This window comes from Cetorhinus maximus, chromosome 16, assembly GCF_964194155.1.
Source record: "Cetorhinus maximus chromosome 16, sCetMax3.hap1.1, whole genome shotgun sequence".
Taxonomy (NCBI): Eukaryota; Metazoa; Chordata; class Chondrichthyes; order Lamniformes; family Cetorhinidae; genus Cetorhinus; species Cetorhinus maximus.
This window is the reverse complement of record NC_135894.1, coordinates 18648721-18674731: the sequence shown is the minus strand read 5'-3', so window position 1 is coordinate 18674731 and position 26011 is coordinate 18648721. Positions and strand designations below refer to the sequence as shown.

Genomic DNA, 26011 nt, shown 5'->3' with positions numbered 1-26011 from the left:
AAATGGCAGACCCCTTATTTGTAAACTGTGTCCCTACTTCTATCTCTCCCACAAGGGGAAACATCCTTTCAGTATCCAGCCTGTCAAGTCCCCTCAAGATCTTATATGTTTCAATAAAATCACCTCTCATTCTTCTGAACTCCAATGGATACAGTCCCAGCATGTTCAACCTTTCCTTGTAAGATAACACCTCCACCCCACCCCACCCCAGGTATCAGTCGAGTGAACCTTCTCTGAGCTGCTTCTAACACATTTATATCCTTTCTTAAGTAAGGAGACCAAAACCGTACACAGTACTCCAGATGTAGTCTCACCAACACCCTGTACAACTGAGGCAAAACATCCCTACTTTCATAAATAAAAACAGAAAATGCTGGAAAAATTTAGCAGGTCTGGCAGCATCTGTGGGGAGAGAAAGAGTTAACATTTTGATGCCAATATCACTCTTCTTTGGAACCTGTGCTGAAGACATCATATGGGACTCAAAACATTAACTCTGTTTCTCTCCCCACAGATGCTGCCAGGCCAGATGAGTTTTTCCAGCATTTACTTTTTTATTTCAGATTTCCAGCATATGCAGTATTTTGCTTTTATCCCTACTTTTATATTCCGTTCCCCTTGCAATAAATGACAGCATTCCATTTGCCGCCTTCATCATTTTCTATAGCTGCATACTAACTTTGTGTGATTAATGTACCAGGACACCCAGATCCCTCTGTACTGCAGCATTCTTTAGTCTTCTCTCCATTTAAATAATATACTGGTTTTCTATTCTTCCTGCCAAAGTGGACAAGCTCACATTTTCCCACATTATGCTGCATCTGCCAAATTTTTGCCCACTCACTTAACCTTCCTCTGTCCCTTTGCAGACCCCTTATGTCCTCTTCACGACTTACTTTCCTACCTTTGTGTCATCAGCAAATTTAGCAACCATACATTAGATCCCTTCATCCAAGTCATTGATATAAATTCTAAATAGTTAAGGCCCCAGCACTGATCCCTGTGGCACTCCACTTGTCACATCTTGCCAAACCAAAAATGACCCATTTATGCCTATTCTGTTTCCTTTTAGCTAACCATACCTCTGTCCATGCTAGCATGTTACCACCCCTCACCCCCCCCAATCACATCATGAGCTCTTATTTTGCGTGGTAATCTTTGATCTTGTCAAATTCCTTCTGGAAATCTATGTGCAGCACATCCACAGGTTCCCTGTTATCCAAGTTGCTTGTTACTTCCTCAAAGAACTCCAATAAATTAGTCAAACATGGTTTCCTTTCACAAAACCATGTTGACTCTGCCTGATTGCATTGAGATTTTCTAACTGCCCTGCTATCTCTCTCTTCAGGTATCATTCCCCAAGAGGGCATTGGCAACCATAGTTAACCCTGTTAACCTTGCTCTAGAAGCATTGGTCATCTTCATTGGTGGTACATTAACCCAGTTTGCGAGGCATTTTGGAAAGAACATTCTTTGTCGATCTCTATCTTTTTTCCCATCGATCTTTTCCATCAGCATCAGGCTTTCTAAACCATGATTTCTTATTAGCTGTCCAAGAAATTCCAGCTGCCTCTTCCTGATCTTGGCCAGCAGAGTTCTTTCGGTCTCAGGTTTTAGTAGCACCTGTTCATTGGTATTGTGAATTGTCCAAGATATTTTCATTATTCACCTTAAAAACCACAAATCTGCAGCCTCAATTCTTCTCTGCATTGCCACACTGATCATCCAACACTTGCTTCTTTATAACTGGGTGTGATATAGCATTCCTAGATTCTCAGCTTTGATTTCATGGCTCATTTTAAGTTGCTCATAACCTTTTTAATTTTTTGAAATGTATCTTCAGTTATTCTAGCCTTTGTCCTATTTCTCGATCACACTTTCTGTCCGATGTTAACATACTTGCTCACTAACAAAGTTTGTCTACCAGTGTGACCTTTTCATTCTTCCCTGTGATCTTACATTCTGGTATAATTTTCTTTTTGGACACTACTAGGCATTTTGTTTCCTTACAATTTATGCTCAGCCCTTTCTTCTCACTTTGACTCACCACTCTTGCTGATGTGGCACAAACAGACATACTTGAGTATTGCTGAAAAAAGAGACATGTCTAAGCTTTTTGTCTTGCGCTCATTGGGACACTTGCAAGCATACCAATATAACAATTGGTTGTCAGCGTTTGATATGATCCACCAGTCTTTGGCTAGGTATGTCCCAAAGACTGGATCGTATCAAACAGCATGCCACAGCCGCTGTTCGCAAAGGGCAGGGTATAGACCTCGCAAAACTCAAACTGCAAAACACAGTATCAAACACTAGATGTGATTCCGCGATTGGACAGCATTTGCTAAATAATCCTCAATGGCTAAGAATTACACTGACAACCAATTTAAGATTGTCAGTCAGGCTCGCAATGTGGTGCACTTGTGTGTACCGGAAGCTACATATATTAATACACAGGGCCCTGTTGTGTGCAGACAGAAAGAACATGTACATACAATGCACCTGTTTCAGTTAAACAAAATAAGTGACAGCCATTCACTGACTCATTCCTCAGGGTAATGCCTTGACTAATCAGGATCAAGCTGCCTGGTTTAAATTTCAAACAATGATCGGCAGTTAACTGCCAGTTAGCATTAGTGGTGCATTCTCCATGGCAATGCCACTGACCAACCAATCAGCACTCCCTTCACATATAGTATAAATTGATGTTTTCCCCTTATATTGGTATTCTTGCAAGTGTCCTGATGAGTGCAAGATAAAAAGCTTAGGAACGTCTCTTGTCAGCAATATTTCCGGGATATTATTTGTATCCTCTACAGTGAAGGCAGAAGCAAAATATCTGTTCGGTTCAACCGCCATTTCCTTATTTTTCATTATTAATTCCCCGCTCTCACGCTCTAGAGGACCAAAGCTCACTTTACTTACTTTACCTTTTCAGATACCTGTAGAAACACTTACTATTTGTTTTTATATTTCTAACTAGCTTTCTCTTGTATTCTAATTTCTCCATCCTTTTTAATCTTTTAGCCATTCTTGGCTGTTCTTTATATTCTGTCCAATCTCTGACCTGGCACTCATCTTTGCGGACTTATACACATTTTCTTTCAATTTGATACCATCTTTAACTTTCTTAGCTAGCCATAGATGGTATGTCCTTCCCTTAGAGTATTTCTTCCTGACCAGAATGCATATTCTGAGCATTCTGAAATATCTCCTTAAATTTCAGACACTGCCTCTCTACTGACCAATCCTTAACCTAATTTCGCAGTTCATTTCAGCCAGCTCTATCTTCATGCCCTTATAATTTTCTTTATTTAAGTTAAAAACACTAATCATAGATCTACTCTTCTTCCCCTCAAACTGAATGTGAAACTCAATCATATTATGATCACTGCTACCTAGGGTCACCTTCACTATGAGGTAATTAATTAACCCTGTCTCACTGCACATTACCAGATCTAGTATAGCCTGCTCTCTGGTTGGTGCTAGAATGTGCTGCTCTAAGAAACTGTCCTGAAAACATTCTATGAACTCATCATCCAGGCCACCTTTGCCAATCTGATTTGTCCAATCTATATATAAATTAAAATCACTCTTAATTATCACTGTACCTTTCTCACAAGCCCCCATGATTTCTTCCTGTGTAACCCATCCTAGAGCGTGGCTACTGTTAGGGGACCTAACAACCACTGCAAAAAAGTGACTTTTTACCTTTATTATTTCTCATTTCTACCCAAACTGACTCTACATCTTGATCTCCAGAACTAAGGTCATCTCTCTTGATTGTACCAATATTATCCTTAATTAACAGAGCTACCTCTCCACCATTTCCAAGCTTCCTTTCCTTCCTAAATGTCATGAACCCTTGAATATTCAGGTCCAGTCTTTGTCATCCTGCAGCCATGTCTCTGTAATGCCTATCAGGTCATACATATTTGTTTCTATTTGTGCTGTCAATTCATCTGTTTTGTTACGAATGCTACATGCATTCTGATATAGAGCCTTTTGTCCTGCCTTTTTACTATTTTTGTAGTCTCTAGCCTTATCTGCTGGTGCACGCGGTTTGTACAGTCTGTCCCTTCCTGTCATGCTCTGATCATCATTTCCCTTTTTCCTACCTTGCTCTTTTGCCTTGTCTTCTTTATTAAATTTATCACATCTTCCCAAACTTGATCCCTTTCCCCCACTATTCAGTTTAAAGCCTAGTTATATAACTCACCAGAACACTCGTCCCATCACAGTTCAGATGAAGGCCATCCCAACAGTACAGCTCCCACTTTCCCCAAGACTGGTGCCAGTGCCTCATGAATCGAAACCCATTTCACCAACACCAATCCTTGAGCCACGCGTTTAAATCTCTAATCTGATTTACCCTATGCCAATTTGTGCGTAGCTCAGGCGGTAATCCAGAGATTATTACCTTTGAGATTCTGCTTTTTAATTTAGTCTTTAGCTGCTCATACTCCCTCAGCAGAACCTCTTTGCTTCTTCTACCTGTATCGTTGGTACCTATGTGGACCACGACCAATGGATCCTCCCCCTTCCACTGCACGTCCCTCTCCAGCCCAAAGCAGATATCTTGAACACCCTGGCTCTGGGCAGGCAACACAGTCGTCTGGACTCCCACCCTCAGCTGTAGAGAACTTTGTCTATCCCTTAACTACACTGTCCCCAACTACCGCTACATTCCTATTAACTCCCCCCACTTGAATGGCTTCCTGTACCATAGTACCATGGTCAGTTTGCTCATCTTCCCTGCAGCCACTAGTTTCTTCTACACAGGCTGCAAGAACCTCGAACCTGTTGGACAACTTGTAATGGCTGAAGCTCCTCCACCTTCTACCTTCTGGGCCCCCATACCTACCTCACTTGCAGTCACAGCCTCCTGTCCCTGACCAAATCAGAAGACCCTAACCTAAAGGTTGTGACTGCATCCTGGTACGAAATGTCCAGATATTTTCCCCCATACAGTGCCTCCCCACCCATGCATCAGTGTCGGCAGCTTTACCTCCAGCTCAATGACTATATGGTTCTCTATTATGTTATCTTAAGTCATAAATAAATTTAATAAACAGTTGAGGACCCAGCACAGATTCTCATGGGACACCACTAGCCATATCCTTCCAATTCGAGTGCAAATCCATTAACCCTACTCCTGGGTTTCCACCACCTAACCAGTTTCCAAACCAGACCAATAATTTGCCTTCAATTTCATGTGCATTAATACTATGGGGAGCCTTCTCGAATGCCTTCTACAAGCCCATATAAACTACATTCATAGGCATTCCTCTGTCTACTATGTTAGTTACTTCCTCCAAAAATCCAATGAGGTTCATCGAACATGACCTATCCATTACAAACCCAGTTGACTCTGTCTAATCAGCTCAAATTTCTCCAAGCGCCAAGTCAAGATGCTGTTATTTATGAACTTCAATAGCTCCGCCGTGTTAGACTAACATGTCCACAATGTCCTGCTTTCTCTCTCACCTTTCTTAAATAAAGGGGTTATATTTGCAATTTTATAATTTAGAGGATCAATTCCAGAATTGAAAGAGCTTGGAAGATTATGGCTGAAGTGATTTTCTTTTTTTTTGTTTGTAAAGCAGAATGTTTTTCTTTATTTGTTCATGGGGCGTGGGTATCGCTGGCTAAGCCAGCATTTATTTTGCATCCCTAATTGTCCTTGAGAAAGTGGTGGTGAGCCTCCTTCTTGAACTGCAGCAGTCCACATGGTGTAGGAACACCCACAATGCTGTTAGGGAGGGGCTTCCAGGATTTTGACCCAGCGACAGTGAAGGAATGGTGGTGTCGTTCCAAGTCAGGATGGTGTATGAATTGGAGGGGATCTTCTAGGTGGTGGTGTTCCCATGTATCTGCTGTCCTTGTCCTTCTTGATGGTAGAGGCCATGGGTTTGGAAGGTGCTGTTGCAGAAGCCTTGGTGAGTTACCACATTGCATCTTGTAGATGATACACACTGCTGCTACTGTGCGTTGGTGGTGGAGGGAGTGGTTGTTTAAGGTGGTGGATGGGGTGCCAATCAAGTGGCCTGCTTTGTCCTGGATGGTGTGTTACTGAAGCTGCACTTATCCAGGCAAGTTGAGAGCATTCCATCTATTCCTGGCATGTACCTTGCAAATGGTGGACAGGCTTTGGGGAATCAGGAGGTGAGTTACTCACTGCAGAATTCCCAGACTCTCACCTGCTCTTGTAGCATCAGTATTTATACAGCTGGTCCAGTTCAGTTTCTGGTCAATGGTAACCGTAGGATATTGATAGTGGGGGCTTCAGTGATGGCAATGTCATTGAATGCCATGGAGAGATGGTTGGATTCCCTCCTGTTGGAGTTGAACATTGCTCCTTGTGTAGCGTGACTGTTGCTTACCTACCAAAGTCTGAATATTGTGCAGGTCTTGCTGCATATGGACACAGACAGCTTCAGTATCTGAGGAGTCGCGAATGGTGCTGAACACTGTGCAATCATCTGCAAACATCCCCACTTCTGACATTATGGTGGAGGGAAGGTCATTGATGAAACAGCTGAAAATGGTTGGGCTTAGGACACTACCCTGAGGAACTCCTGCAGTGATGTCCCGGGACTGAGATGATTGATCCCAACAACCACAACCATTTTCCTTTGTGCTAGGTATGACTCCAACCACTGGAGAGTTTTCCCCCTGATTCCTATTGAATCCAGTTTTGCAAGGGCTCCTTGATGCTACACTTGGTCAAATGCTGCCTTGAAGTCAAGGGCAGTACCTCTCACCTCACCTCTTGAGTTCAGCATTTTTGTCCATGTTTGGACCAAGGCTGTAATGAGGTCAGGAGCTGAGCAATTTTCCACATTGCCAGGTAGATACCAGTGCTGTGGCTGTACTAGAACAGCTTGGCTAGGGGCGTGGCTAGTTCTGAAGCACAAGTCTGCAGTACTTAACCAGAAAGTTGTAAGGGCCCATAGCCTTTGCAGTATCCAGTGCTTTCAGCCGTTTCTTGGAATCACATGGAGTGAATCGAATTGGCTGAAGAAAAGTCATACGCACTTGAAACGTTAACTCTGTCTTTCTCTCCACAGATGCTGTCAGGCCTGCTGAATTTTTCCAGCAATTTTTGTTTTTGTGCTGTGGCTGAAGAATGGCATCTGTGATGCTGGAGGCCTCTGGAGGAGTTCGAGATGGTTCAGCCGCTCAGCACTTCTGGCTGAAAATGGGTGCAAATGCTTCAGCTTTGTCTTTTGCACTGCTGTGCTGAGCTCTGCCATCATTGAGGATGGGTATATTTGTGGATCCTCCTCCTCCTCTGAGTTATTTAACTGTCCACCACCATTCACGGCTGGACGTGGCAGGACTGCAGAGCTTAGGTCTGATCCATTTGTTGTGGGATCACTTAGGTCTGTCTATCCTATGCTGCTTCTACTGTTTGGTATTGCAAGTAGTCATGTGTTGCAGCTTCACCAGGTTGACACCTCATTTTTAGTTATTCCTGGTACTGCTCCTGGCATGCCCTCCTGCACTCTTCATTGAACCAGGGTTGATTTCCTAGCTTGATGATAATGGTAGAGTGGGGGATATGCCAGGCCATGTGGTTGAGTACAATTCTGTTGTTGCTGATGGCCCACAGCGCCTCATGGATGCCTAGTCTTGAGATGCTAGAACTGTGTGAAATCTATCCCATTTGGCACGGTAGAGGGTATCCTCAATGTGAAAATGGGACTTCATCTCCACAAGGACTGTGCAGTAGTCATTCCTACCAACACTGTTATGGACAGGTGCATCTGTGGCAGGCAGATTGGTGAAGTTGAGGTCAAGTAGATTTTTTTCCCTCTTGTTGGTTCCCTTACCACCTGCTGAAGACCCAGTCTAGCAGCTATGTCCTTTAGGACTCGGCCAGCTCAGTCGGTAGTGGTGCTACTGAGCCATTCTTGGTGATGGACATTGAAGTCCCCCACCCAGAGTGCATTCTGCACCCAAGCCACCCTCAGTGGTAACCAGCAGCAGGTTTCCTTGCCCATGTTTGACCTGATGTCATTAGACTTCATGGGGTCCAGAGTGGATGTTGTGGACTCCCAGGGCAACTCCCTCCTGACTGTATACCACTGTGCCGCTACCTCTGGTGGGTATGTCCTGATGTTGGTGTCTGGGGCATTATCTGTAAGGTATGATTCCGTGAGTCTGACTATGTCAGGCTGTTGCTTGACTAGTCTGTGGGAGAGCTCTCCCAATTTTGGCACAAGCCCCCAGAAGTTAGTAAGAAGTGCTTTGCAGGATCGACAGGTTTGGGTGTGCCGCTTTTAATTCCAGATTTTTAAGAATTGAATTTAAATTCCACCAACCAGGGGCATTATCATTAAGCCACCGCCTTCCGTTGCTTGAAATAGTATATATGGCATAACCTAGCTCTTCTGTGTTTTCATTCTTCTAACAAATGCTAGTGAGAAAGGACAATGTGGTGATACTACATATCAGCCTGTTAGCTCTCACTGCCAGGGAATGGGACTGTTGTTTGATCCCCATTCGAAGTTAAGTTGTTTTGAGCAAAGATTGAGGAATCTTGCCAGAGTGATAGTACTTAACATTCCTAGTAACTGGCTCCAGGAAATCAAACAGGTAACCCACAAGTAACGCAAACACCTTCAATTAAAGCAACACTTTTTTTGACAAAACAAGAACAGTGTAGGTGATGGATAGTTCACATTTATTGACCCTCCCTTGCTGATGACTGGCAATTCAAATGGCATAACACCAGATATCAAACCATTTAATTCGCTCTGATTTGCAGCTTGCTTGGTCAATATTCTGGATACCATTCCACACGTTGAGGAAGGCTGGAACTTAGTTACCTCACCACCTTTAAACACAGGCAGCTTTAAAATTCCCATGCTCAAGTTGAAAATTCTTCCATTGCCTTACTACATCCCACCACTCCAATCTCCTCCAGCTCTATATTCTGCTTTAAAAAATGTACAGAAAGTGGCAAGACAACATTTTAAAACAAGCACGGAGATATAATTTTAAAGTGAGTATGGAAACGTCCTTTTAAAACGAACACAGAGGCATCATTTTAAAACAAGTATGGTGAGGGGCGGAAATGTCACCTTAAAAAGAACGCAGAGACATAACTTTAAAAAGTGCAGAGACGTCACTTCAAAAAGAACGCAGAGACGTCACTTTAAAAAGAGCGCAGAGACGTCACTTTAAAAAGAGCGCAGAGATGTCACTTTAAGAACGCAGAGACGTCACTTTAAAAAGAACGCGGAGACGTCGCTTTAAAAAGAACGCGGAGACGTCGCTTTAAAAAGAACGCGGAGACGTCGCTTTAAAAAGAACGCGGAGACGTCGCTTTAAAAAGAACGCGGAGACGTCACTTTAAAAAGAACCCAGAGACGTCACTTTAAAAAGAACACAGAGACGTCACTTTAAAAAGAGCACGGGGACATCATTTTAAAAAGAGCACGGGGACATCACTTTAAAAAGAACGCAGAGACGTCACTTTAAAAAGAGCACGGGGACGTCACTTTAAAAAGAACACAGAGACGTCACTTTAAAAAGAACACAGAGACGTCACTTTAAAAAGAACCCAGTGACGTCACTTTAAAAAGAACGCAGAGACGTCACTTTAAAAAGAACGCAGAGACGTCACTTTAAAAAGAACGCAGAGACGTCACTTTAAAAAGAACGCAGAGACGTCACTTTAAAAAGAACGCAGAGACGTCACTTTAAAAAGAACGCAGAGACGTCACTTTAAAAAGAACGCAGAGACGTCACTTTAAAAAGAACGCAGAGACGTCACTTTAAAAAGAACGCAGAGACGTCACTTCAAAAAGAACACAGAGACGTCACTTTAAAAAGAGCACGGGGACGTCACTTTAAAAAGAACGCAGAGACGTCACTTTAAAAAGAACCCAGAGACGTCACTTTAAAAAGAACCCAGAGACGTCACTTTAAAAAGAACCCAGAGACGTCACTTTAAAAAGAACCCAGAGACGTCACTTTAAAAAGAACCCAGAGACGTCACTTTAAAAAGAACCCAGAGACGTCACTTTAAAAAGAACGCAGAGACGTCACTTTAAAAAGAGCGCAGAGACGTCACTTTAAAAAGAACCCAGAGACGTCACTTTAAAAAGAACACAGAGACGTCACTTTAAAAAGAGCATGGGGACGTCACTTTAAAAAGAACGCAGAGACGTCACTTTAAAAAGAGCGCAGAGACGTCACTTTAAAAAGAACGCAGAGACGTCACTTTAAAAAGAACCCAGAGACGTCACTTTAAAAAGAACCCAGAGACGTCACTTTAAAAAGAACCCAGAGACGTCACTTTAAAAAGAACCCAGAGACGTCACTTTAAAAAGAGCGCAGAGACGTCACTTTAAAAAGAACCCAGAGACGTCACTTTAAAAAGAACACAGAGACGTCACTTTAAAAAGAACGCAGAGACGTCACTTTAAAAAGAACGCAGAGACGTCACTTTAAAAAGAACGCAGAGACGTCACTTTAAAAAGAACGCAGAGACGTCACTTTAAAAAGACGTGGAGACGTCACTTTAAAAAAACGCGGAGACGTCACTTTAAAAAGAACGCAGAGACGTCACTTTAAAAAGAACGCAGAGACGTCACTTTAAAAAGAACGCAGAGACGTCACTTTAAAAAGAGCACGGGGACGTCACTTTAAAAAGAGCACGGGGACGTCACTTTAAAAAGAACGCAGAGACGTCACTTTAAAAAGAGCACGGAGGCTTCACTTTAAAAAGAGCACGGGGACGTCACTTTAAAAAGAGCGCAGAGACGTCACTTAAAAAGAGCACGGAGGCTTCACTTTAAAAAGAGCGCAGAGATGTCACCTTAAAAAGAGCACGGGGACGTCACTTTAAAAAGAGCACGGGGACGTCACTTTACAAAGAGCGCAGAGACGTCACTTTAAAAAGAGCACGGAGGCTTCACTTTAAAAAGAGCGCAGAGATGTCACCTTAAAAAGAGCACGGGGACGTCACTTTAAAAATAGCGCAGAGACATCACTTTAAAAAGAGCACGGAGGCTTCACTTTAAAAAGAGCGCAGAGACGTCACTTTAAAAAGAGCACGGAGGCTTCACTTTAAAAAGAGCGCAGAGATGTCACCTTAAAAAGAGCACAGAGACGCCACTTTTAAGAAGAGTGTGGCGATGTCACTTTAAAAAGCACGCAGAGACATTAGTTTAAAACAAGGGTGGAGACGTCACTTTAAAAAGAGCACAGAGAGGAGGCAGACTTCATTTTAATAAGAATGCAGAGAGGGTGGAGACTTCAATTTAAAAAGTTCGGTCTGTGCACTGAGTGTGTTCTGAGAAAAAACAGTGTTACTAACAGGGAAACAGGTAAGTGATTGGTTGGTGAGTATTGTTCTCGTTTATCTTCTGAAACTTGGGTAACTTATTAGTAATTCTAAGGTTTTATTAGAAGTAGTAAGGTTTACTGGCAGCAATAATGCTTATTAGTAATAGTGCTTATTATTGACCTGATGCCATGGGACTTCATGGGGTCCAGAGTCAATGTTCAGGACTCCCAGGACAACTCTTGACTGTTATACCACTGTGCCATCATCTCTATTGGGTCTGTCCTACCAGTGGGACAGGACATACCCAGGGATGGTGATGATGGTATCTGGGACATTGTCTATAAGGTGTGATTCGGCAAGTACGACTATGTCAGGCTGTTGCTTGATTGGTCTGCAAGACAGCTCTCCCAATTTTGGCACAAGCTCCCAAAGGAAGGAGTACTTTGCAGGGTCAAGAGGGCTGGGCCAGTGCCTTGGTCAATGCTTGTCCATCTGGTTTCACTTTTTTGTAGACTTTGTAGTGGTTTAATACAACTGAGTGGCTTGCTAGGCCATTTCAGAGGGCATTTAAGAGTCAACCACATTGCTGTGTCTCTGGAGGCACACATAGACCACATCAGGTAAGGATGGCATATTTCCTTTCCTAAAGGACATTAGTCAACCAGATGGGTTTTTATGACAATTGACAATGGTTTCATGGTCACCATTAGTCTAGATTTATTAATTGAATTTAAATTCCACCAGCTGCTGTGGTGGGATTTGAACCTGTGTTCCCAGAGCATTAGCCTGGGCCTCTGGATTAGTAGCCCAGTGACATTAGCACTATTCCATTGCCTCCCATCTCCATTGTGCCAACTCTTTGAAATAGCTATCCAGTTTGTCCCAGATCTCCCCCACCTATCCCTCTCTTTTCCATAGCTCTGAAAATTTTAGCTGTTCAAGTAATTATTAAATTCCCTTTTGAAAATTGCTATTGAATCTGTTTGCACCATCTTTTCAGGCACACTTAACATTCTGTGTAAAATCATTTTTACTTACACCTCCACTTCAGGCCTTTTGCCAGTATCTTTCGTGTTAAGCAGCAAAATGAAGTAATTTTTCTGGACAGCCCTGGTACACACAGGCAGCTAATTATACAAAGTGAATTAATTGTTAGGCGCTAGCAAAAAGCAACATTACCTTTCTTTCTCCAAAGTGATCAGCACTGGTACCAGCTGGTTGATTTTACTCCCAATACCCAGCTGCCCAGTTGTATTAGCTCCCCACGTATATAACAAGCCCTCATCTGTTAGTGCGAGTGTGTGAGCGGAACCACAGGCAATCTGTAAGTAGAGTAACATCGATCAGCCAGAATAAAACCTAAGAACAAATTCTCCAAATTATTGACTGCATTTAAACAGGGAATATTGAATCGATGCTCAGTGCTAACTGGCTCCCCCTGTTCTGGGTTTGAGGGTCTATAAAAATTGTGTGCAAACTCAGCCCAACAGACTCTCACAAAGCAAATTGAAATTAATTGGTGAGTTATGAAGTTAGCTTTTCCAATAGTTTAAATAGGAGATCAGTATACAAATGACTACAATATACAACACCATCATTTATATTGCCCCTGCTATAATTGTGAGGTCTGTAAGATTATCTTTTTGGACTGTAACTTTTGATCTATAAGATTATTATAGTTTAGGACTGTAGCTTTAAATATATGGTGGATGAAAGGGTATCACGTGACCCGTGCTGGTGTCTGCCTGATAGTAAGTCTGAGTGCTTTAGTTGTTAGAGATCAAATAGACTCAGATTGCTATATTGAGAGGAAGGTGCAAGGTATTTACTCTTGTAGACAATGACTGCAGAGTATACCATGAATAGACCTTGGTCAGGATTTTACATTCGGCATGCGGGGGTGGGCCCAACACGCCGGAACATAAAATGGCGCCATCAGGCATGTGTCCCAACATCATCACGCAGTCTCGTGATGTTTCATTCAGCAGGCGCGTGCCGGAGTCAGCTGCGCGTCTGCCAATAATTAAAAGACCTATTAAGGCCATTAGAAATCTCATTAACCTGAAATTTATACTGCCCGTCCAACCTAATGGTTGGCAGGCAGGTGAAAATGCCAAGCAGCCTTTACATTTTTTAGGAAACCTCATCCACGAACGGGGTGAGGTTTCCCAAACCTTTTACAAATTGAATAAAAACTTTTTTGAAAAATAAAAACATGTCCCATCTCATGTGACACAGTCACAGTCACAAGGGTACATGTTTCACTAAATTTTTTATGTTTTTAATAATTTCTTTAAAAAGCGCTTCAATCTCCCTGAGGCAGCTCCGTGCCTCAGGAAGATTGAAGTGCTCTTTTGCGCACAAGCACAAAAGAGCGTTGGGTCCGACTCTCCCTCCTCCACCCGCCTGCACAGGTAACACGCTATTGCTTGCGATCCCTGGATGGGCCTTAATTGGCCCACCTGTGTGAAAGCGCAGTGCGGAACCGATCACGGGCGGCATCAGCTCCATGACCGCCCCCGCCTGCTCCCACCGAACCCACACCACACGGGAAAACTTTAGGCACTTAAGTCTTCCAAAGCCCAAAAGGTGTTATAGGCATCGAGTTGTAAACAGTGGTAATGTAACATATTCATTTACTTCTAAGGTAAAAGGAAGTTCAGATCAAAAATAACTATTTATACTTAGATACAAGTTACTTTGTTTCCCATGCCATGGGGAAAGAGGGTAGAGGAATCCATTTTGAGATCAAGTTACAGGATTCCCTTTAAACCCAGACAGCAGTTGCAGTTTTGTCTTGTGTGGTCTGCAGCCATCTGAGAGGTAGAGAAAGAAAAAGATAGAAGGAGCCAGGACTACGCATTAAGCAGAGAAAATGCTGATTCTATTGTTCATCACTCAAAATGCAGGTAGGAGCTGAGGCTCAGATTGAAGACCGAGTTTGTGAGGAGTGAAAGGAGGCTGGAAAATTTGCCCAGCTTGGAGCTAGAGGAAGAATTCTACACTGCAACCCTCACAGCAAGAGACAGTTCTGGGATTAAAGGTTATTCAGCTGGGAAATTAAAAAAGCGGCAACCCATTGGAAGCTGGGAGCATTTGTGAGCTGCTCGTGGTATGAACTGTAATTCCATGAGGAGTACAACGTGATAAGTAAAAATGAACCGTTTATTTCTATAGTTTAAAGTATAAGTTGCCTACAAAAGAAAATAGTGTTTAATCAATAGCATTTTAGTCATTTGATACAGTAAGAGTTTTAAAACGTGAAATCTTGACACTTCATTCATTCAGCTGTTAACTGAAAGTTTGAATTTCTCTTTAAAAGTTAGCGGTCTCAACGGACATCATAACATACCTTTAACATAATGAAATGTGCCAAAGGGCTTCACAGGCACAATATAAAACAAAGTGTGACTCCAAGCCACAAAAGGAGATTAGGTCAGATGACCAAAAACTTGGTCAAAGAGGTGGGTTGAAAAAGTACCTTAGAGGAGGAAAGTGAGGTAGTGAGGTAGAGAGGTATAGGGAGGGAATTCCAGAGCACGGGGCCTAGGCAACGGAAGACCTGGCCACCAATGGTGGAGCAATTATAACTGAGAATGCACAAGAGGCCAGAATTAGAGGAGCGCAGATATTTTGGAGGGTTGTGAGATTGGAGGAGATTACAGAGATAAGGAGGGGCAAGGCCATGGAAAGATCTAAAAGCAGGATGAGAATTTTAAAATCATGATATTGCTTGACCAGGAGCCAGTATAGGTCAGCAAGCAGAGGGGTGATGGGGAAGCAGACTTGCTGCCAGTTAAGACACAAGCAGTTGAGTTTTGGATGACCTCAAATTTATAGAGGATAGAATGTTGAAGACCAGGAGTACGTTGGAATAATCGCGTCTAGAGGTAATGAAGGCATGAATGGGGTTTTCAGTAAATGAGTTGAGACAAGGACAAAGTGGAGCGATGCTACAGAGGTGGAAATAGGCAGTCATATTGATGGCACAAAAATGAAGTTGGAAGCTCATCGCAGGATCAAATGTGATACCAAGGTAGCAAACAGACTGGTTTAATCTCAGGCTGTTGCCAGGGAGAGGGAGGGAGTCAGTGGCTAGGAAACAGAACTTGGAGCGGGGTCCGAAAACAATGGCTTCGGTCTTCCCAACACTTCATTGGAGGAAATTTCTGTTCATCCTGTACTGGATGTCAGATAAGAAGTCTGATGATTTAGCAACAATGGAGGAGTCGAGAGAGGTGGTGGTGAGGTACAGCTGGGTGTCCTTCAGTGTACATGTTAAAACTTAATACTTTGGATGAGTTCGCCAAGGGGCAGCACATGGATGTGAAATAGGATGGAGCTAAGGATAGATCCTTGGGGACATTAGAGGCAACGGTGCGGGAGCAAGTGATTCTCTGGCTATGATTAGATAGATAAGAATGGAACCACGTGAGAGCAATCCCACCCAGCTGGACAACAGTGGAGAGGTATTGGGGGAGGATGGTGTGGTCAATCATGTCAAAGTCTGTAGACAGGTTGAGAAGGACAAGAGCCGACAGTTTACTTTTGTCACAGTCAAGTAGGATGTCATTGGTGACTTTGATAAGTGCCGTTTTGGTACTGTGGCAGTGGCGGAAACCTGATTCAAACATGGAGTTCTGGGAAAGATGGGAACAGATTTGGAAGGAAACGACACATTTAGAACTTTGGAGAGGAAAGGGAGGTTGGAGATTTGTTCTACCTTCTATTTTAAATAATGTTGGGCAATAACATTGCATTATAAACCACTCATCTGGATTCAAGGGCAAGGAGGCCAATTGATAGCTTGATTTTTCAACTTCTGCCGAGAACCACTCAACTGGTCTCTATAATCCCACAGAGAACACCAATATTAACATCTCTAATGGCCCTGGGTACTAACCAAGACTACAGCTTCAAATACACAGCAAATCAGGTCTCTACACCATCAGAAAACACCAAACAGTGGAACTCTGTGACTCTGATGAATTGTCCCTCAACCTCTCTTTTGATATCGTTAACTACATTATCCTCTTCCATGGAACTGTTCCCTCCTAGTTCAACTCCTACCTTTCAGAACACAGCAAGCCCATCTCCACCAATGATTTCTTTGTCGCCCCTGCTACCTTGAGCTCTTCTCTTGCTCTTCTACAAGCTGTCCCTCATTTACGTATGCACAGAAACAGAATCAGCTTCTATTCAAATGGTGGCAATACCTAGCTCTACCACTCCACCAATGACCATGCCACCTCTGAGCTGCCAGGTGATCTGTTTCACATCAAATCATGGATAAGTCAAAGTTTCCTCCATAGACACACCACAACATTTCATCTTGCCGCTGATTTCATCCACCATGGGCTGCTCCTTTGGGCTGAACCACAGTGTAGACATAGAATCACAGAATAGTTACAGCACAGGAGGAGGCCATTAGGCACGTCATGGCTATGTTGGGCCTCTGAAGTAGTAATTCACCTAGTGCCATTCCCCTGCCTTTTCCCATAGTCTTGTATATCTTTTCTTTCCAGATAATGACCCAATTGCCTTTTAAAAGCCTCAATTGACACCTGCCTCCATTACACTCTCCGGCAGTGAATTCCTGATTCTAACCTCTCTGTGCATGAAAGAGTTTTTCCTCACGTCACCATCGCTTTTTGCTTCTTTTGCCAATTACTTTAAATCTGCCCTCTGGTTCTCGATCCTTCCACTAATGGGAAGTTTCTACTCTGTCCAGACTCATGATTTTGAATACTTTCATCAACTCTTCTCTCAGCCTTCTCTTCTCCAAGGAGAACAGTCCCAACCTCTCCAATCTTTCTACGTAACTGAAGTTCCTCATACCTGGAATCTTTTCTGCACCCACTCTAATGCAATCACATCCTTCCTAAAGTGATGTGCCCAGGACTGGACACAATACTCCAGTTGAGGCTGAACCAGTGTTTTCTACAGGTTTAAATACTTACCTTGCTTCTGCACTCCATGCCTCTATTGATGAAGCCCAGGATGCTGTATGCTTTATTTACCTTTCCAGGAAGTACAAGGGCTGGAGTGGCTCAAGAAGGTCTACCACAACTTTGCAGGGCAACTAGGGATGGACAATAAATGCCACGACAGCATTGTTCACAGCCTAATAACCAAAATAAGACAAATTCTACGTTTGTTGGTCTCCCATCTCCCACCAAACTCCAGCTTGTTGAACACTGAGCTGACCACATCCTGCCCCAAACTCCAAGGAATCTTATATCCATCTCCTGCCCTCTTTGGCCCTCTGACTCTTGCCTCTTGTGATTTTTCTTGCCTTTCCTTCACCATTGATTGCTGTGCCTTCAGCCGCCTTGGTCCTATGCTCTGGAATTCCCTCCCTAAATTCCTCTAGTTCTGTACATTTAAAACATTCTCATAACACATCTTTTTGACACCTCACTCTTCTTCACACAGTTTGGCATTTGTTCCTTTATCCCTTTAATATATTTTACTTTCCTCCTCCTCTGAAGCCCCTCAGGATGGTTTCTATGTTAAAGGCACTATATAAGTGGAAGTTACTTTTACTTCTTTACTGGCTCCATGAAGAAATAGATCATTTGACATAACTGATTTGTGCTGGTGTTTATGCTCCACATGTGTGACATCAGGATAAATCAGATCAATGTTAAGTGATACAGCAGTGAGAAACCTATTTGATGAAGCGCACTCCAACTCCTGTCAACAGACAAGGGAAACGCAGGACTGTTGTTGAATTTACAGCTATGTTTTAGGCCATTTGGTTCAAATGGTCTATGCGGTGTTAATGTTCCAATCAAGCCTCCTCTTACCTACTTCATTTAACTCTATCAGCACAGCCTTCTATTTCATTCTTCCTTATGTACTTTTCAGCCTCCCCTTAATTGAATCATATGAAACAGTCAGAAATAATGTACTCTGGGATGCAAAGTTAAGTTACAGCGAATATTACAAGTTGTAATTTTTGGTTCTCAAATAATCCTCCATGTTAACACTGCACTAAACAGCAGTGTGCATCTACAATGAGCATTAATCCAGCCTTTTTGCAGGGCATTCAGACTTCCTACAATTCATGTTGAATCTTTACCAGGAAGCAGCCTAAGAAGTGACGTGAACTATATGATGAAAAAAATGAGCACTGATTTGACTGTATCACCCAGCGCAAGAAGACTTTTTTTAAAATAATTGTTCATGGGGCATGGGTGTCCCTAGCGAGGCCAGCATTTACCATCCATCCAAAATTGACTGTGAACCATTGCAGTCCATGTGGTGTAGGTACCGCACAGTGCTTTTCGGGAGTGAGTTCCAGGATTTGGATGCCAAATCACTACCTTGGTGCCAATTAACCAAGTTTTTTGTCCTGGATGGTGTCAAGCTTCTTGAATGTTGTTGGAGCTGTACTCATCTAAGCAAGTGGAGAGTATTCCATTACACTCCTGACTTGTGCCTTGTAGATGATGGACAGCTTTGGGGTGTTGGGAGGTAAGTTATGCATGCAAAATTCACAGCCTCTGACTTGCTTTTGTAGCCACACTATTTGTGTGATGGGACCTGTTAAGTTTTGGGTCAATGGAACCCCTCACAGGATGTTGATGGTAGAGATTTCAATGATGGTCATGCTGTTCAATTAGTTAGATTTTTTTCAATGTGGTCACTGCCTGGCACTTGTGTGGCATTAATCTGACTTGCCACTTATCAGCCCAAGCCTGAATGTTGTCCAGGCCTTACTGCACGCAAGCACAGACTGCTTCAATATCTAAGGAGCTGTGAACGGAACTGAATACTGTGCAACCATCAGTGGACATCCCCACTTCTGACCTTAGGATGGAGGGAAAGTCATTGATGAAGCAGCTAAAGATGGTTGGGCCAGACACTACTCTGAGGAACTCCGGCAGCGATGTCCTGGGGCTGGATAAATGTTTTACTCAGCTCAAAATCTACTTTCTTATTGTGAAACATGACAGAATGTTTATTACCAACTTTGGTACATAATTATCACATTAAAAGAGAGGCTGTTGCAAGTTCTATAATGAAACATTGCTCAGACTGAATTTCAAATTACATATGCTAACTTTGGGCTAAGCAGAGAATTATGCCAAGGTTTACTTTGAAGTGCTGTTCCATTAATTTATAATGGTAAATTAAGTCAAATATTGGAATATCTTTATTATCAGAGCACAGGTTCCACTACAGCTACTGAAAAAAATAAGTGAGCACTTAATCTGCTTGTACCTACATACACTATCAAAAATCTCATTTGACCAGAAGCATTTGCAAATAAGGATGAATTAAAAAGTTGTAAGCTTTCAGAAATTAGTTCAAAATTTCAGTCTCTGGTGTGCAAAAAATATATCCTGACATCACTGAATAAAATAAATTTTATAATAAACCACACTCAACCGAGCATGAGACGGGCTCAGTCTTTTAAATAAGATCAACACAGTTGACAGCGATCAAAACAGTGAGAGACACAAGCATACCTTCTGGAAGCCATCCCAAAAGCACTCCAAAATATCAGATACCACCACCACTGCATATTGTCCTTCACAGAAGGGAGGCAGGATGACGAAAGAAACCAATAAAACTTGTACTTTGGGAAACTAAAGCTGCTGCAGCTCCACAGCAACATTTTAAAAGTAGGGTTTTTATTCTGCTCATTTTCAACCAAATAACTAAGGGGTTCAGACAATGGGAGTCACTTGGTAAATTTGGGGAAAAAAAATGAAGTCAAGAGGACAAAGCTGCCATTATGATGAAGTATGAGAGTCTAAAGGTATGTTAATGGGGCAACACATTAATGTTAAAATATTGAAAGACAAAAATGCTTCAATTTACTTGAGCACACATTTACAGACAGAAGTTTAGAGAATGTTACAGTGATGTTCATTGATCTCCAAGTAGGCAATTGGAACTGTTAAAAACTTGCCCAACGTTAATACTGAATGAACCAGTCAAAATATTTTCACATCAGCTATCCCGTCCTACTCTCTCACCAAACCTCCCACCCAGCATGCCTGATCGGGGTTAATCTTACCAAACTCCTCCCCGTCCAACTCAACTCTCCCAGTGCTCACCCTGCGGATTCTCCCAGTAGGTCAGCTCTCATCACCCTTCTACATATCTCTGCCCAGAATATCCATGCACTTGTGAACAAAGACGTCACCATCATGAACTTATTAGGGATAATTGCAGCAACATCATGGCCTTAACAGGAATGTGGCTGAAAGCTAATGACACCTTCCCCCTAAATGAAGCCTCCCCACCGGGCTATACCTTCTACCATTTGCCCCATCAAGACCATCTTGGGCACACTTTGGCCTGACCCCCTACTTCTCTAGCACTTTCTCTTCCTTTGAGCATCTCACCTTGCTCTATTCCTCTCACCTCTCATTCAAAATCCTTGTTTCCACTGTCCTCCCTAGTACATTAAAAATTTTCCCACTGATATATCTTCATTGCTTTCCCCTCCCTCAGCCTCTGCAGCAAACAACTTCTCATCGTCAGTGTTTTCAACATCCATTTTAACTCATCATGCTCACTCTCTGAGTTCACTGCCCCTCTCCCTCCATGTAAACTCCCCAACCCATATTCACGGCCGACTCCTTGATACTGTCATCTTGTGATCTTGCCAGTCTCATCATATCAATCATAGGCAAATCCATCTCTGATCTCTTCCTTGAGTCATCTCCACCCACATATCCCTTCCACACCCCAAGCTTCCTCCTTCTGTATCCATCCCTGGAAAATAAACTATCCTCAATTCAATCAACTACACTTTCAAAATCCCAGCTACCTAGTCTTTGGCTCTGTATTTGCCACAACATTTCAGCAGCTACTGATGTGAGCAATTACACCCTCCTCTCTGCCTTTGATGCCCCAATTCCTAAAACCATTACTCTCTTTCATTCTGGCTGTCCTGCCTGGTATGCGACTCCCTTAAATCTAAGGAATGCAGACTTGTAAGGATATGGTGTGAAACTGATTTAGCCACTCACCATCAGGTCTGGTTAGATCACATAAAGCATTATCCAGTCCTGCTCTCGTCTGCTAAAATAGTTCACTATTCTAAGGTCATCCTGGAAATCAAAGGAAACTGCTGCTTCTTTATTCTACTCCAAAATGTCTTCTTAAACCTCTCTCCCTTCACATAAAAGTGTGAGGAGCTCACAGCCAACTTTGTCCCTAAGATTTGATCAGCTTCCTCTGCACCAGCCCACTGGGCCAAACTTCCTCTAAAGTGGCCCATCTGCCCTCGCACTGAACTTTCATCTTTCTCTAGTTTCTCTCGTAACTCTCCTCATATCCACTCCATGCTCATCTTGTCATCCACCTCCTGCTCCCTCCAGGTGCCATGGTGGGATTTGAACCCATGTCTCCAGAGCATTAGTCCAGGCCTCTGGATTACTAAGGTAAAAGCAAAATAGTGCGGATGCTGGAAATCTGAAACAAAAACAAAAACTGCTGGAAAATCTCTGCAGGTCTGACAGCATCTGTGGAGGGAAAGACAGAGTTAACGTTTCGAATCCGTGTGACTCTTCTTCAGAACTAAAGAGAAGTAGAAATGTGGTGAAGTATATATTGTTTAAGTGGGGTGGGACAGGTGAAGCTGGATAGAAAGCCAGTGATAGGGGGAGGCAAAGGAGAGATTGCAAAAGATGTCATTAAAAAAAGGTCGAAGGGGTGTTGATGGTGGTGATACTGGCTAAAGGAGGTGCAAATGATGACATTGAGAGTAGAAAGCAGGATGAGTTAGTGACAAAACAAAAACAGAAATACCTGAAAAAACTCAGCAGGTCTGGCAGCATCGGCGGAGAAGAACAAAGTTGACGTTTCGAGTCCTCGTGACTCTTCAACAGAACTAAGTAGAAATAGGAAAGGGGTGAAATATAAGCTGGTTTAAGGGGGTGGGGGGGAAAGGGCGGGGTGGGTTGTTGGGACAAGCAAGCAGTGATAGGAGCAGATAACCAAAAGATGTCACAGACAAAAGAACAAAGAGGTGTTGAAGGTGGTGATATTATCTAAAAGAATGTGCTAATTAAGATTGGAGAGCAGGACGAGCAAGGTAGCTCTAGTGGGGGTGGGGTGAAATAAACCATGGGTGGAATACATTTAAAAATAATGGAAATAGGTGGGAAAAGAAAAATCTATATAAATTATTGGAAAAAACAAAAGGGGAGGAAGAAACGGAAAGGGGGTGGGGATGGAGGAGGGAGTTCAAGATCTAAAGTTGTTGAACCACCCCCACTAGAGCTACCTTGCTCATCCGGCTCTCCAATCTTAATTAGCACATTCTTTTAGATAATATCACCACCTTCAACACCTCTTTGTTCTTTTGTCTGTGACATCTTTTGGTTATCTGCTCCTAACACTGCTTGCTTGTCCCAACAACACCCCCCACCTTCTTTCCCCACCCTCCCCCTTAAACCAGCTTATATTTCACCCCTTTCCTATTTCTACTTAGTTCTGTTGAAGGGTCATGAGGACGCAAAACGTCAACTTTGTTCTTCTCCGCAGATGCTGCCAGACCTGCTGAGTTTTTCCAGGTATTTCTGTTTTTGTTTTGGATTTCCAGCATCCGCAGTTTTTTGTTTTTATCTTATGAGTTAGTGACAGATGGCCCTAGTGGGGGTGGGGCGGAGGGAGGGGATAGTGTGAGATAACAGATCAAAATAGGCTTAAAGGTGGGGATAAAACAATGAACGGAAATAAATTTTTAAAATAATAATAGAAATAGGTGGGAAAAATATATATATATATAAAAAATTTTAAATAAATATTTGAAAAAAGGGGATCAAAAAGGGGTGAGGATGGAGGAGAGAGTTCATGATCCGAAGTTGTTGAACTCAATGTTACGTCCAGAAGGCTGTAAAGTACCTAATCGGAAGATGAGGTGCTGTTCCTCCAGCTTGCATTCAGCTTCACTGGAACATTGCAGCAGGCCAAGGACAGACATGTGGGCATGAGAGCAGGGTGGTGTGTTGAAATGGCAAGCGGCAGGAAGGTCTGGGTCATGCTTGCGGGCAGGCCAAAGGTGTTCCGCAAAGCAGTCATCCAGCCTGCGTTTGGTCTCTCCAATGTAGAGGAGACCGTATTGGGAGCAGCGAATGTAGTAAACCAAATTGAGGGAAGTGCAAGTAAAGCGCTTCTTCACTTGAAAGTAGTGTTTGGGCCCTTGGACAGTGAGGAGGGAGGAAGTAAAGGGGCAGGTGTTGCATCTTCTGCGATTGCATGGGGAGGTGCCATGGGAGGGGGTTGAGGTGCAGGGGGTGATGGAAGAGTGGACCAGGATGTCTCAGAGGGAACGACCCGTGCAGAATGCCGACAGGGGGGGTGAGGGGAAGATGTGTGTGGTGGTGGGATCATGCTGGAGTAGGCGGAAATGGCGGAGGATGATCCTTTGAATGCGGAGGCTGGTGGGGTGAAAAGTGAGGACAAGGGGGACCCTATCGTGGTTCTGGGAGGGAGAGGAAGGTGTGAGGGCAGAAGTGCGGGAGATGGGTTGGACACAGTTGAGGGCCCTGTCAACCACCGTGGGTGGGATATGTGGAACATTCTTTGTTCCAGTCCCACTCAGGCCCCCTCCCACAACTCTTTCTCCAGTACATTGATGCCTGTTTCGGTGCCACTTCATGCTCTTGTCTGGACCTATAAAAATTTATTAATATTGCTTCCAATTTCCACCCCTCCATCACTTTCGCATGGTCCATCACTGACACTTCCCTTCCCTGACCACTCAGTCTCAATATCTGGTGATAGACTGTCCACCAATATTCATTACAAGCCTACCGACTCCCACAGCTACCTCGACTACAGCTCCTCACACCCCTCTTCCTGTAAGGACTCCATCCCATTCTCTCAGTTCCTTTGCCTCCGTCACATCTGTTCCGATGAAGTCACTTTCCAAAACAGTTCCTCTGACGTCTTCCTTCTTCCTTAACCGAGGTTTCCGACCCACGGTGGTTCACAGGACCCTCAATTGTGTCTGACCCATCTCCTGCGCATCCGCCCTCACACTTTCCTCTCCCTCCCAGAACCATGATAGGGTCCCCCCACCCCACCCCCACAAGGGCCATCTGTCACTTGCTCATCCTGCTTTCTACTCTCAATGTCACTATTAGCACCTCCTTTAGCCAGTATAATCACCATCAACACCCCTTCCACCTTTTGTTTATGACATTTTTTGCCTCCCCTTATCACTGGCCTTCTATCCAGCTTCACCTGTCCCACCCCCCTTAAACAGTATATATTTCACCACATTTTTACTTCTCTTTAGTTCTGCAGAGTCTTACGGATTTGAAATGTTATCTCTGTCTTTCTCTCCACAGATGCTGTCAGACCTGCAGAGTTTTTCCAGCAATTTTTGTTTTTGCCTCTGGATTACGAGTCTAGTAACATTTCCCACTATGTCACCATCATTGTATGATGTCATCAGCCAGGCTGCCACTCAAGCAGCTGATTGACTCAATACATTCTGCAGATTGAAGTTGAAATAAACACACAATTGAAAGCCAAAATGCTTTCAACCTACACACAGTGCTTAACTTTATATCTAGAACAAGCAAGTTGTATTAATTCATTTTATCACACTTTCTAACTTGCAAAGCTAATGTGCTTATGGGGGAGTTGTATATGAATTCCCTTAACAAATGAGCTGTTGGGTCATTTTAAAAAACTATGTAACACAATTTATCCAGTCGTGCCATGGAAGTCAAACAAAGCCAATAGGTTTTCCATAAATAAACAAAGCAGAGGATAGAAAAGATTATCTACCTGAAGGACACAAATTCCTTGCATTGCAGTCACTCTGCTTGGGGTAAGGTGGTTTCCATTAACTCCTGTTCCCAGTTGACCACTGCCATTGTAACCCCAACTATACACCTGTAATGCAGGAGGCAAACATTCAGAATCATGCATTATTAAAGGAGGTCATTCAGCTCATTGTGTCTGTACTGACTCTTCGAAAAAATATCCAATTAATCCCACTCCCTCTGCTCTTTCCCCATAGCCCTGATATTTTTTTCTTTCCAAGTATATATCCAGTTCCCTTTCGAATGTTACTGTTGAATCTGCCTCCACCACCCTTTCTGGCAGTGAATTCCAGCATGTGCCATATAAAAAAATCACCTCTCTAGTTCTTTTATGAATTATCTTAAAACTTGTGTCCTCTGGTAACTGACCTTCATATGAACCTTAGGCCATTCGGCCCCTTGAGCCTGCTCCGCCATTTAATAAGATCATGGCTGATCTGGTAGTAACTTCAAATCTGCATCCCGTCTACCCCCAATAACCTATCACCCCCTTGTTTACCAAAAATCTATCTCCTCTGCCTTAAAAATATCCAGACTCTGCTTCCACTGCCTTTTCAGGAAGACAGTTCCAAAGACTCACGACCCTCAGAGAAAAATTTTTGCTTCGTCTCTATTTTAAATGGGCGACCCCTTTATTTTTAAACAGTGACCCCTGGTTCTAGATTCTCCCACAAGAGGAAACATCCTCTCCACGTTCACCCTGTCAAGGTGCCTCAGGATCTTTTATGTTTCAATCAAGTCGCCTCTTACTCTTCTAAACTCCAGCAGATACAAGCCTAGCCTTTCCTCATAAGGCAACCCGCCCATTCCAGGTATTAGTCTGGTAAACCTTCTCTGAACTGCTTCCAACACATTTACATTCTTCCTGAAATAAGGTGACCAATACTGTACACACTACTCCAGA

The 26011-nt window shown here is 43.2% G+C and overlaps 1 protein-coding gene across 3 annotated transcripts in view; it reads right to left on the bottom strand.

The window, feature by feature from the left end:
• Positions 1-26011, bottom strand: part of rcbtb1 (regulator of chromosome condensation (RCC1) and BTB (POZ) domain containing protein 1) — a 74070-nt gene that overhangs the window by 22925 nt on the left and 25134 nt on the right. For all 3 annotated transcript variants that reach the window (XM_078559440.1, XM_078559442.1, XM_078559443.1), the window contains 2 exons: positions 25070-25177; positions 12482-12624 (listed from right to left, as the gene is read on the bottom strand). In XM_078559440.1, the coding sequence (XP_078415566.1) occupies positions 12482-12624; positions 25070-25177 (251 nt within the window). The remainder of the gene's footprint in view (positions 1-12481; positions 12625-25069; positions 25178-26011) is intronic.